This window comes from Vespa mandarinia, unplaced genomic scaffold (assembly GCF_050613455.1).
Source record: "Vespa mandarinia isolate Hongniang unplaced genomic scaffold, ASM5061345v1 scaffold_31, whole genome shotgun sequence".
NCBI lineage: Eukaryota > Metazoa > Arthropoda > Insecta > Hymenoptera > Vespidae > Vespa > Vespa mandarinia.
In genome coordinates this window covers 37,001-49,755 of record NW_028197165.1, presented here as the reverse complement: position 1 = coordinate 49,755, position 12,755 = coordinate 37,001, and the positions used below count along the sequence as shown (strand labels likewise).

The 12,755-nt window shown below is 38.8% G+C and overlaps 1 protein-coding gene across 1 annotated transcript; it reads left to right on the top strand.

Annotated features, from left to right (window-relative positions):
• Nucleotides 1-2,404: 2,404 nt before the first annotated feature.
• LOC118442501 (uncharacterized) lies at nucleotides 2,405-4,297 on the top strand. The gene is made up of 4 exons (XM_035868185.2): nucleotides 2,405-2,852; nucleotides 2,945-3,130; nucleotides 3,223-3,500; nucleotides 3,602-4,297. Exons 1-4 carry the CDS (start codon nucleotides 2,405-2,407, stop codon nucleotides 4,295-4,297), a joined length of 1,608 nt encoding a protein of 535 aa, XP_035724078.2.
• The last annotated feature ends 8,458 nt before the right edge of the window (nucleotides 4,298-12,755 follow it).

Sequence of the window (12,755 nt, the reverse complement as noted above, 5' to 3'; positions counted from 1 at the left end):
AGATAATTACCGGATCTACAGATCGATCATCTATTGTGTGGATGGTGAAGATTTGTTCGATTGGATTGTCGAGGCTTTGGTCGCTATTACCTGTTAGTTGCTGGAACTATATTTTGCGGCTGGATGGCAGACTCGTCCTTTCATCGGGATCTCATTCAACGCCACCTACCCCAGGGTACGATGGCTGCGCCACCTTCAGCACATGCGACAACTACCACTACGGTTAAAGATGAGTCGCCCTCTGGATTGGCGGATAGAGTCGATCAAGAACTACGAGGTATTGGATGCCATCTCGGATGTTGGCCAGAGCTGCCAACTAGGAAATGTTAGTTCCGCGAACTATATTACATGGTCGGGCGGCAGAATCGACGGCCCACCGCGGACGCAAGCAGCGCCATCTATAAGTGACTACGACGGCAGAGCCGCCACCAGCGCAAGCGGAACGTAATTCCACTACAGAGAGAGACGATAAACTCGTCTGCAGAGCATAGGAGGCGCTTTGATCAGAAAAAAAATAGAATGAAATTCAAGCGTCAGTCAACTGTGGGATTTATATATCCTATGGCTCCTATTTATATATTTGGAACGCGATTGCGATCAAGGCTATATGGAAGGAACTCGGCAAATCCTACCTAATAATAATAATCCACCGAGGGGTGAAGAGGAGCATTTTTCTTCTACCGACGAGTAGCACGGTCGGTTCTCGTGATAAGGGGAGTACAAACTCTCAAAAAAAAACCAGGGCTCATCTGGCCCGGATGACAGCACCCTGTAAGGACCCCAAGTTACGGCAGGGCCACGAGGACTAGCGGGTACGCTGACGCTGCCCGAAAGGGATGTGCGGTATGATAAGTAAAGGGCGGTTCTCGTGGAAAACTGCCGGCGTCAACGCGTCGCACCCACGGGTGTGTCAAGAAGCCGATGAAGGAAGTAGGTGAACGGCAAAGGCGGATGCCTCATTCCCGACATTATAACCAAAAGCTCCCGCAACAATGAGGGTAGTTACGAGGTTGATAACCTCCTCACTTCAGGAGACACCGCGTTCGGAGACGGCCAGGCACTCTGGAGGAAGAATTTTGAACACATGGAAAAAGAAAGCACAAAAGAGAAAATAAACACACAAAACGAAAAATACAATAAACATCAAAACACCCAAGAACCATCTGGGAATTACATCGCTACTTAAGGCGACAGAAACGTAGGCTCTCAGCCTGCGAAGGGGACACCACAAAATAGAGAGAGAGAGAAACTCGCGCAAGCGAAATTTCTCCCTGTCAAAATGAAGCTGGCTATTACTAGACAGCCAAACGTAAACAATGAGATTAAGCAAGGGATCCCAGAATTGGAAGACATCATAGACAGTCTCGAGTTCATGTACAAATCTCGAGAATATGTCAATGAGGGTTCGAGGATTCTAACCCAAGTTTCACAGAGACCTCGGGCAAATTCTACGACTGAGGCCAGCGCAGTTAAGAGAGTAGCCTCAAGCCCGCCGCAGTTGTCTGAAGAATGACTAAAAAGACCGAGGCTAGAGGCGACGACGACCGATTCCATCAAGTGGACGGAGGTCGTGAAGACGAAAAGAAATAAGGAGATAACAGCGAAGAAGAGGACGAACCACCCACAACAAAAGAAAAAGAAGTCGAGCAAATCGGAGGTCAGGCCAAGAAAGAGAACGAAGCCGGACGCGATCCTCCTGAAACCTGCGTAAGGTAAGTCTTACGCAGACGTGGTCAGAGCTATCCACCAGCACATCAAGACCAGCGCCGCAAGGGGTAGACGTTAGATCGGTCCGGCAGACCTGAACCGGAGGGGTTCTCCTTGAACTAAAGAAGACCACTGCGGATATCAGGACCTAATTCGCAGAAACCCTGAGAAAAGAAGTAGGAGAAGCGAGCAGCATTACGGAACTGGTCCCTAGAGCTACGCTGGAGATACGGGACTGTGACTGCTGCACCACGTCGATAGAAGTCGAGGAGGCCCTAAAGAGGATCCTGCCAGACTATGCGGGGAAAATCAAAATTAAGATGACGAGCCCCAACGCATGACAACAACGCCTGGTCCTCGTTGAAATAGAAGAGGTAGCAGCTGCGAAGCTTTTAAAGGCCGGCCGAGTGCTGGTATGTTTCGTCAGCTGTAGGGTCAGGCGAAGGGCAGAAGTGAGGCGATGCTTCCGCTGTCTCGACTATGGTCACTATAGTGCCTCGTGCAAGGGACCTCATCGTAGTAAGTTTTGCTATTCCTGCGGCGGCACGGGGCACAAGATCAAAGAGTGCAAGGTCAGCGATCCTACATGCTTCTTGTGCTCAAATGGCGTTGTTGTAACTAGGAAGCACCTGGCAGGATCAAGGGCCTGCAAAGCTTTCCAGGAGGCCCTTACAACCGCCAACAATAGAAAAAAAGAATGAGAGTACTTCAGGGTAACTTCAATAGGAACAGGACGGCGCACCACCTACTGACCCAGCTCTGCTCTGAGAAAAAAGCTGATATTGTTCTAATCAGCGAACAGTACCCGGACAGAGCAGGAGTAGGATGGTACGCAGTTGAATTGGGCACTGCGGCTATCTGGATCCCTGATCCCCGACTAATACATGTCCCGGATCAAGAATCCGGACGCGGTTACGTTTGGGAGAGACATAACTTTACGACATATGTCAGCGTATATCTCACCCCAAACGACCGGATAGACGATTTCCAGACCAAACTAGACTATCTGGAAGACGCGATGCGGGAAATGCAAGGGGATCTTATTGTGGATGGAGACCTCAATGCCAAAGCTCTCGAATGGGGGGAGGACAGGCCGAACTCCAGAGGAAGACGATTTATGGAGGAGAACGATTCCACCGATTCAAGTAGAGACTGGAGCTATCAGCACTAAACACAGGTTCGACGTCGACCTTCCGCAGACCTGGCTACAGATTGACGATCCCTGACGTATCTCTAGTCAACGAACATCTTGTGGCAAGAGTCGCAGGCTGTCAGGTGATCGAGGATTATACCGGGAGCGACCATCAGTACATCCTATTCGATTTACACGATAGGAGGCCAGCCGCGACAAGGGTAGAGCGACCCTTCCGGTGGAACATAGCAAGAATGGATCGAGAGATGCTGTCTTCAGTCATAGATGAAGGTTGGAGATCCCTTTAAATTGCCTCCGCGAGTCTATCGCCAATTGCACAAGCCAGGATGATTACTGCAGCATATATGCTGCTCATCCAAAAGGCTTGCGCCATAGCGGTGACCAAGAAGTGCACGAAACGGCACAGGCGTCCTGCATACTGGTGGACGAACGAGATTGCAGATCTTCGCAAGAAGTGCTTAAGACTTCGCCGTTCAGCAAAACGAGTGAAGAGACGCAATCTCGACGCTGTTCCCTTCGCCGCAGAGTATCAAGTGGCCAAAAAAGTTTTGAAGAGGACCATCAACGCCAGTCAACGATAGTGCTGGAAGGAACTGTGCCTGGATGTCAACCATATCCGTGGGGATTAGGGTATCAGATGGTCACTCGCAATCTGGGGACTAACACCCAAGGAATCCCACAGGATGCGAGGACGTTGGAATACGTCATTCATACCCTATTCCCCTCACATCCGAATGAGAGATTCGCACGGCTACGCCAGGTAGACCTGAAGGGCCGCTATTAACAGAGGAGGAACTACTCAAGGCCGCATCTTCTATACGGAACGAGGAAGCTCCAGGATCAGGCGTCCTTCCAGCTAAAGTAATGAAAGCCGTCGCGCAGAATCATCCCAAGCACTTGCTAAACATGTACAACATGTGTCTCAGGGTGGGCATCTTCCCCGCCCAGTGGAAAAAAGCCAGACTTGTGTTTATAAGCAAGGGCAAGGGTCCAACAGATGCCGCTTCGTCATACAGGCCTATTTGTATGCTCGATACAGCTGGCAAGCTCCTGGAGAAGCTGCTTCGGCCACGGCTGCACGCAGCCTTAAGGGCAGCGGGGGATCTTGCTGGCCGCCAGTATGGATTCCGATCCGGTCTCACCACCATCCAAGTAGTCCAGCAGGTCGTCACGGCCGCTAAAATGACGGAGCGAGGGAACCAACTAACTCGCCCTTTGTGTCTGTTGGCCTCCTTAGACGTGAGGAATGCCTTCAACTCCGTCTGGTGGGACTTGGCAATGGTAACGCTCGAACGTAATTTCAACGTCCCGGAGTACCTACTCCGAATACTCGGGGACTATCTGAACGAGCGCTTCCAAGAATACAGTACTGGCGATGGTCCAAGAAGCTTAGAGATATCATCGGGGGGCAGCCCAGGGCTCCATACTGGGACCTGATATTTGGAATATTTTCTACGACGTTGTCTTTCGTATGGCATTCCCAGAAGGTACTTTCTTGGTTGGGTACGCAGATGACATTGCAGTTGTCATAACCGCAAGAGACACGAATGGGGCACAGTTGCTGCTCAACAAGGTCAAGCGAAGAATTACCTCCTGGATGGAAGATCAGGGGCTATCTCTGTCAGCCCAAAAGACTGAGATCGTGCTACTAACGAAGAAGCGCATCAACACCTTGCGCAGCTTCATTGTAGGAGACACGGCGGTCAAAGCAAAGTCGACTGTCAAATATCTGGGTATAATTTTAGACAAAAACCTTAATTATGCCGAGCACATACTCAGGGCAGACGACAAAGCGGCGAAAGTAGTAGCTTCGATTGGCACACTCATGGCACACGTCAACGGGTCCCGACCGTGCAGGAGACGACTACTGATGAATGCCGCCGAAGCAGTAATGCTGTACGGCGCTGAAGACTGGGCTGAGGCGCTGCAAAAGGAGAAATATCGCAAGCGCATCGCCGCCGTACTGAGGAGGGGTGCTCTCCGAATCACGTGCTCCTACCGCACTGTCTCCGAGCCCGCGGTGCTAGTGGTCTCGAGGGTAATCGCGATCGATCAATTAGGACAGGAAAGACAATTCGTCTACCAGCAAAGGGGTTTTCTGGGAAAGGAGGAGGCATCAAGGATCGTCAGGTCTACCAGCATCGAGACCTGGCAAAACAGATGGGAACAGGAGCATCGGGGCAGATGGACGGCACGACTCATCAGCCGGCTAGACAGCTGGCTAAACAGAGAGGTGGGAGAGGTCGACTTCTACCTCACTCAATTTTTGACAGGACATGGTCTGTTCTGCTCCTACCTCGCAAAAATGAGGACGGTAGGGGACAGCAACTGCCCCTATGGCGACTCGACCGTCCACGACACCCACCACACATTCTTCAAATGTGTTAGGTGGAGCGTTGAACGACTCGAATTGGAGCAAGACCTCGGAAAAATCTCGCCAGACAACATTGTCGAGAAAATGCTCCGGAGACAGGAGGAGTGGAGCAAGGTGGCCCGGTTCGTCAGGACCACCTTGCGCAGAAAAAAGATGGAGATGGGTGGCACATAGACATGCCCCAAACGTTGCTCCAAGCTCCTGCCCCGTAGAGCCGTAGGGATAGAGCCGTAATGGGACCTGATGCAGTGGCGCCATTCCGAAGTAATGCCACATGGCGGTACCGGGATGGTTTCACTATGCCACTAGGATGGATATGAGTTTAAACGGTAATGCCTATTCCAACGGTGAGCCCGACACTCCAGGAACTTTAAGGGGGAACCAAATGGTGAAGGATACCTCTGGCGGATAGGGTCGTAGTGCGGATAGTGCGTAAAGTTTGGCATTCTCAGACCATCAAAAAAAAAGAAAGTTATTACTATTAGTATTGCTAGTGTCATTACTATTCCTATTGCTACTGTTATTATTATTATTGTTACTGTTAGTATTATAATTATTATTCTTAATGTTACGATATTATTATTGTTATTGAAATAATTATTATTATTGTTATTGTTACCCATAATGTTATTGTTATTGTTATTATTACTATTGTTGTTATTGTTACTTTTATTATTATTAATATTATTATCGTTATTATTATTATTACTGATAGTGTTATTATTACTGTTATGGTTTTTATTATTGTTATTGTTATTATTATTATTATTGATACTGTTATTATTATTATTATTGTTATTGTTATTGTTATTGTTCTTGTTATTGTTATTTTTATTGTTGTAATTATTGTTTTTGTTAATATCATTGTTATTGTTATTGTTATTGTTATTATTACTATTATTGTTATTATTATTGTTATTATTATTGTAAATGTTATTATTATAATTTTTTTACTATTAGTATTATTATAATTGTTATTGTTATTATTATTATTATTCTTGTAGTTATTATTATTTATATTGTTATCGTTATTATTAATATAATTGCTATTGTTATTATTATTCCTATTGTTCTTCTTATTGTTATTATTATTGTCATTGTTATTCTTATTAGTATTGCTATTGATATTATTTATACTATCTATATTGTTATTATTATTACACTGTTAGTGTTATTATTAATATTGTCGTTATTGTAGATATTATTTCCATTATAATTGTATAATTATTATTATTACTGGAACAAGATTCAATTCACGTTTGAATAATAATAATTGTTATAATAATAATAATAATGATAATAATAATAATAATAATGATAATAATAATAATAATGATAATATTACCAATAACAATATTAATAACTGTAACAATAATAAATGTTATAAAAACTATAATAATAATAACTACAATAATAATAATAAAAATATTAATAATAAAAATAAATACAATATCAATAGTAATATAAATAACAATAATGATATTAATAACAATAATAATAATAACAGTAACAATAATAAAATCATAAAAATAACAATAATAATGACAATAATAATAACAATAATGGTAAAAAATAGCTATACCAATAATAATAAATTAATAATAGAAATAAATATTATAATAACAATAGCAATAACAATAACAAAGAAAATTATAATAATAATAGCAATAAACATAATAATAACAATAACAATAATAATAACAATAGCAGTAACAGTAATAATAAATATAACAATACAATAATAATAATAACAACAATATATAATAATAAAAACAATAACAATAATAATAACTATAACAACAGCAATAAAAATAACTATAATAATAATAATAATAGTACCAATAGTAATAACAGTAACAACGATAATAATATTAATAATAACAATAAAAATAATAATAATAATTACAATAATAATAATAACAACAATAAAAATAATAATAACAATATAGTAATAATAACAATAACAAAAATGTTAATAAAAATAATATTAGTAACACTGATAATAATAATAACAATTACAATAGTAATTATAGCAATCTCAATAATAATAATATTAACAAATACAATAATACTAACAATAACAATTACAATAATAGTAATAATAACAATAAAAATAATAATAATAATGTAAGAAACTATAATAATGAAAATAACAATAACAGTAATAATAATAATAACAGTAAAAATAATTATAATAATAACAATAACAATAATAATAATAATAATAATAACAATAACATTAACAATAATAATAAATTAACAATAATAATATTAATATTGATGATAATAACAATATCAATAATAATAATAATTTTAATAACAATAAGAGTAATAGTAAAAATAAATGTAATAATAATTACAATGACAATAACAATAATAATACTAATAATAATAACAATGTCAATAATAATAATCACAATAACAGTAACAATAAATATAATAATAACAGTGAAAATCAATATAATAATAATAACAATAATAAATAGAATAACAAAAACAATAACTATAATAATATTAATAACAATAACTGTAATAATAACAATAACAATAATGAAAGTAATTGCAATAATAATAATAATAATAATAATAATAATAATAATAATAATAATAATAATAATAACAATAACAATAATAATAACAATAACAATAATTATAATAATTACTCTAAAAATAATAATGACAATTACAATAATAGTAATAATAACCATAACAATATCAATAATAATAATAATAACAATAACAATAATAATAATTGTAACAATAACAACAATAATAATAAGAACAATAACATTAATAATATTAATAACAACAACAATGATAATATTAACAATTGCAGTAATAATAATTACAATAATAATGATGATGAAAACATCAATAATAATAATAATAACAATAACAAGAATATTAACAATAACAATATCAATAATAATAATAATAACAATAACAATAATTATAACAATAAATATATCAAAAATAATAATAATAGCAAGAACAATAATAATAGCCTGAACAATTACAATTACAATAATAATATCAAAAATAATTGTAATAATAAATACAGTAACAATATTAATAATAATAACAATAACAATAAAATAATAAACAATAAAAGTAACAATAATAATAACAATTACAATAAAAATAACAATAACGTTAATAATAATATTAACAATAAAAATGATAATGACAACAATAATTTCAATAATAATAATTGTAACAATATCAATAATAATAATAATAAAAATGACAATGACAATAATAATAAAAATAACAATAACATTAACTATAACTATAATAATAATAATAACAACAACAATTATAATTACAACAATACAAATAATAACAACAATAACAATAACGATAACAATAATAGTAATAATATTTATAACAATAATAATAATAATAACAATAACAATAATAATAATAACAATAACAATAGTAATAACAATAACACTAATAATAACAATAAAATTTATAATAATAATAATAATTAGAATAATAACAATAATAATAATAACAATAATAGTAAAAATAAAAGTAATAATAACAATAACAATTATAATAACAAAAACAATTACAGTAATAATAATATCTATTTCAATAGTAATAATAATAGGAATATAAATAATAATAATAACTATAATAATAACAATAATAATAATAATAAAATTACAATAACAATAATAATAAAATAACAATAACAGTAATAATAATAATAATAATAACAATAACAATAACAATTACAATAATAATAATATTAACATAATAAATAATAATAATAACAACAAGAGCAATAATAATGACAAAAACAGTAACATTCATAATAATAATAAAAAAAACAATAATAATAACAATATCAATAATAAGGATGACAATAATAACAACAAAATAATAATAATAACTTCAATAAAAATAACAATAATAATAATAGCAATATCAATAATAATAATAACAATAATAAATTTATCATAATAACAGTAATAATAATAATAATAGTAACAATATTAATAACTACATTAACAATAACAAGAATAATAATAATAATAATAATAATAACTATAACAATAATAGTAATAATAACAATAGCAATAATAATGAAAATATTAACGAAATTAAAAAAAAATTATAATAATTATAACATTAACAATAATAATAAGAATAATAATAATAAAAAAACTATAATGATATTAACAATGATAATAATAATAGCATTAACAAAACAATAATAATAATGATATTAATAGCAATAATAATAACTATAACAATAACAATAAAAATAATAATAACAATAATAATAATAGCAATAATAATTTTAATAACAATAACAATAATAATAATAACAGTAACAATAATAATAACTACAATAACAATAACAATAATAGTAAAAATAACAATAAAATTAATGATAACTATAATAATAATAATAACAATAACATTTATAATAATAACAATGCAAAGAATAATAACAATAACAATAACAAGAATGATAATAATAACAATAGTAAATACAATAACAATAAAAATAATAATAATAATAACAATATCAATAATAATAATAATTATTACAATAACAATAATAATCATAATGACAGAAGCAATAGTAATAGTAATGACAATAACAATACTTATAGCAATAACTTTCTTTTCTTTTTGATGGACTGAGAATGCCAAACTTTACGCTCTAACCCATGGACCCCGCCTGTAAGAGGGACCCTTCTCCATTTGGGTCCCCCTTAACGTCCCTATAGTGCCGGGATCACCGTTGGAATAGGCACTTCCGAATAAACTCATATCCATCCTAGTGGGATAGTAAAACCATCCCGGCCCCGACATGTGGGATTACTTCAGGATGGCGACACTGCTTCTTGTCCCTTAACTGGGAAACCTCTTCGGCTCTACGTGACAGGAACCAGGAGCAACGTTGGTGGCTCTTCTATGGGTCACCCATCCCCTACTTGTACTTGCTTAAGATTGACCTGACGTACCAGACCAACTTGTTCAACTCCTTCTGCCCACGCAGCATTTTCTCAACGACGTTGACCGGCGATAGGTATCCAGGTCTTGCTCCAAGGCTAATCGTTCAGCGCTTCACCGAGTACATAAAAAGAATGTGTGGTGGGCATCGTCGTTGATCGAGTCTCCATAGGGGCAGTTGGCGTCTGCTATCTTCCTAATTCTAGCCAGGTAGGAGCGGAACAGGCCATGATCTGTCAGGAATTGGGTGAGGTAGAAATCAACTTCTCCCGCCTACCGATTTATCCAGTTGTCTAGCTGACTGATGAGTTGAGCAGTCCATCTGCCCCTACGTTCCTGCTCCCATCTACTTTGCCACGCCTTGATGCAGATAGACCTGGGGGGCCTTGATGCCCTCTCCTTTCACAGGTCACACCTTTGCTGCTAGACGAATTCCCTCTCCTGGGCTAATAGATCGATCGGGATTACCCCGGCGACAAGTAGCACTGCCGGCTCTAAGACCGTGCGGTAAGAGCACGCGATTCGAAGGGCGCCCCTCTTCTGTACCGCGGTTATGCGCTTGCGGTATTTCTGTCTTCGTAGCGCCACGGCCCATACTTCCGCATCGTACAGCATCACTGCTTCGGCGGCAATCATCAGTAGTCTCCTCATGCACGGCCGGGGAACATTGACATTGGCCATGAGCATGCCCAGTGATGCTACTACTATTGCCGCCTTGTCGGCTGCCCTGATAATATGCTCTCCATAGTTAAGCTTGTTGTCAAGCATAACCCCGAGATATTTGACAGCCGACTTAGTCTGGACCGCCGCGTCTCCTACAATGAAGCTGCGCAAGATGTTGATGCGCTTCCTCGCAATTAGCACGATCTCTGTTTTCTGGAATGCAAGAAATAGCCCGAGGTCTTCCATCCAAGAGGTAACTCTCCGCATGACCTGGATGAGCAACAACTGTGCCCCCTCCGTGTCTCTTGCGACAATGACAACTGCAATGTCATCTACGTACCCAACCAAGAAAGTACCTTCTGGGACTGCCATACGAAAGATACTGTCGTAGAAGATATTCCATATACTCGGTCCCAGTATGGAGCCCTAGGCTGCCCCCGATGTCAATTCCAAGCTTCTTGGACCATCACTCGTGTTGTATACTAGGAAGCGCTCGTTTATATAATCGTCAATAATTCGAAGTATGTACTTCAAAAGGCCGAAATTACATTCGAGCGCTTCCCTTGCCAGGTTCCGCCTGACAGAGTTGAAGGCATTTCTCACGTCCAAGGTGGTCAGCAGGCACAACGGATGAGTTCAATGATTGCCTCGCACCATCATTTTAGCGGTCGTGACCACCTCCTGGACTGCGTGAATGGTGGAGAGGCCGGATCGGAATCCGTACTGGCAGGCGGCCAGATCCCCCGCTATCTTCACGGCTGTGTGCAGCCTTGGCCTTAGCAGCTTCTCCAGGAGTTTTCCAGCCGTATCAAGCATACAAATAGGCCTGTATGGTGAAGCTGCCCCTACTGGAACATTGCCCTTGCTAATGAGCACAATCATCGCTTTTTTCCATGGAGCGGGGAAGATGCCCCCCCTGAGACACGTGTTCTACATGTTCAGCAAGAGCTCAGGGTGACTTTGCACGACGAATTTGATTATTTCTGCTGGAAGTCCGTCTTGACCTGGAGCTTTCTTGTTCCGCATAGAAGATGCGGCCCTGAGTAGCTCTTCTTCCGTGAATTGCGGTACCTCGATTATGCCGAGCGCATCCAAGCTGATCTCCCTCTTCGGCTGCGAGGGGAATAGAGTATGCACGATCCAACACTTATCCACATTAGACGATGTGATCCAACGTCCTCGCGTCCTGAGGGTTCCCTTGCGTGTTAGTCCCCAGCTTGCGAGTTACGATGAGGTACCCTAATCCCCACGGATTCAGGTCGTCATCCAGGCACAGTTCCTTCCAGCACCATTGTTGACCGGTCTTGATGGTCCTCTTCAAAGCTTTTTTGGCGACTTAATACACTGCGGCCAAGGGAGCAGCGTCGAGATCGCGTCTCTTCGCTCGTTGTGCTAAACGGCGAAGTCTTAAGCACTTCTTGCGAAGATCTGCGATCTCGTTCGTCCACCAGTATGTAGGACGCATATGCAGTTTCGTGCACTTCTTGTGCACCGCTATGGTGCAAGCCTTTTGGATGAGCTGCATAGTTGCTGCAGTAATCATCCTGGCGTGTGCAATAGGCGATAGACTCGCGGAGGCAATTTGAAAGGATCTCCAACCATCATCTATGACTGAAGATAGCCTCTCTCGATCCATTCTTGCAATGTTCCACCGGGGGGTCGCTTTACCCTTGGCGCGGCTGGCTATCGTGTACATCGAATAGGATGTACTGATGATCGCCCCTGGTATAATCCTCGATCACCTGCAAGCCTGCGGCTCTTGCCACATGATGTTCGTTGGCTAGAGGTATGTCCGGCATCGTGTCTCTGTAGCTAGGCCTGCGGAAGGTCGACGACGAACCTGTGTTGAGTACTGATAGCTCCAGTCTCGACGCCACCTCCATG

What these genes read in the sequence shown, in the direction of transcription:
- LOC118442501 (XM_035868185.2), top strand. Translation starts at nt 2,405, where the DNA reads ATGAGAGTACTTCAGGGTAACTTCAATAGGAACAGGACGGCGCACCAC. An exon ending in GAACGATTCCACCGATTCAA is followed by an intron (nt 2,853 to 2,944) that starts GTAGAGACTGGA and finishes ACGTATCTCTAG; the next exon opens with TCAACGAACATCTTGTGGCA. An exon ending in GTCTTCAGTCATAGATGAAG is followed by an intron (nt 3,131 to 3,222) that starts GTTGGAGATCCC and finishes CTCATCCAAAAG; the next exon opens with GCTTGCGCCATAGCGGTGAC.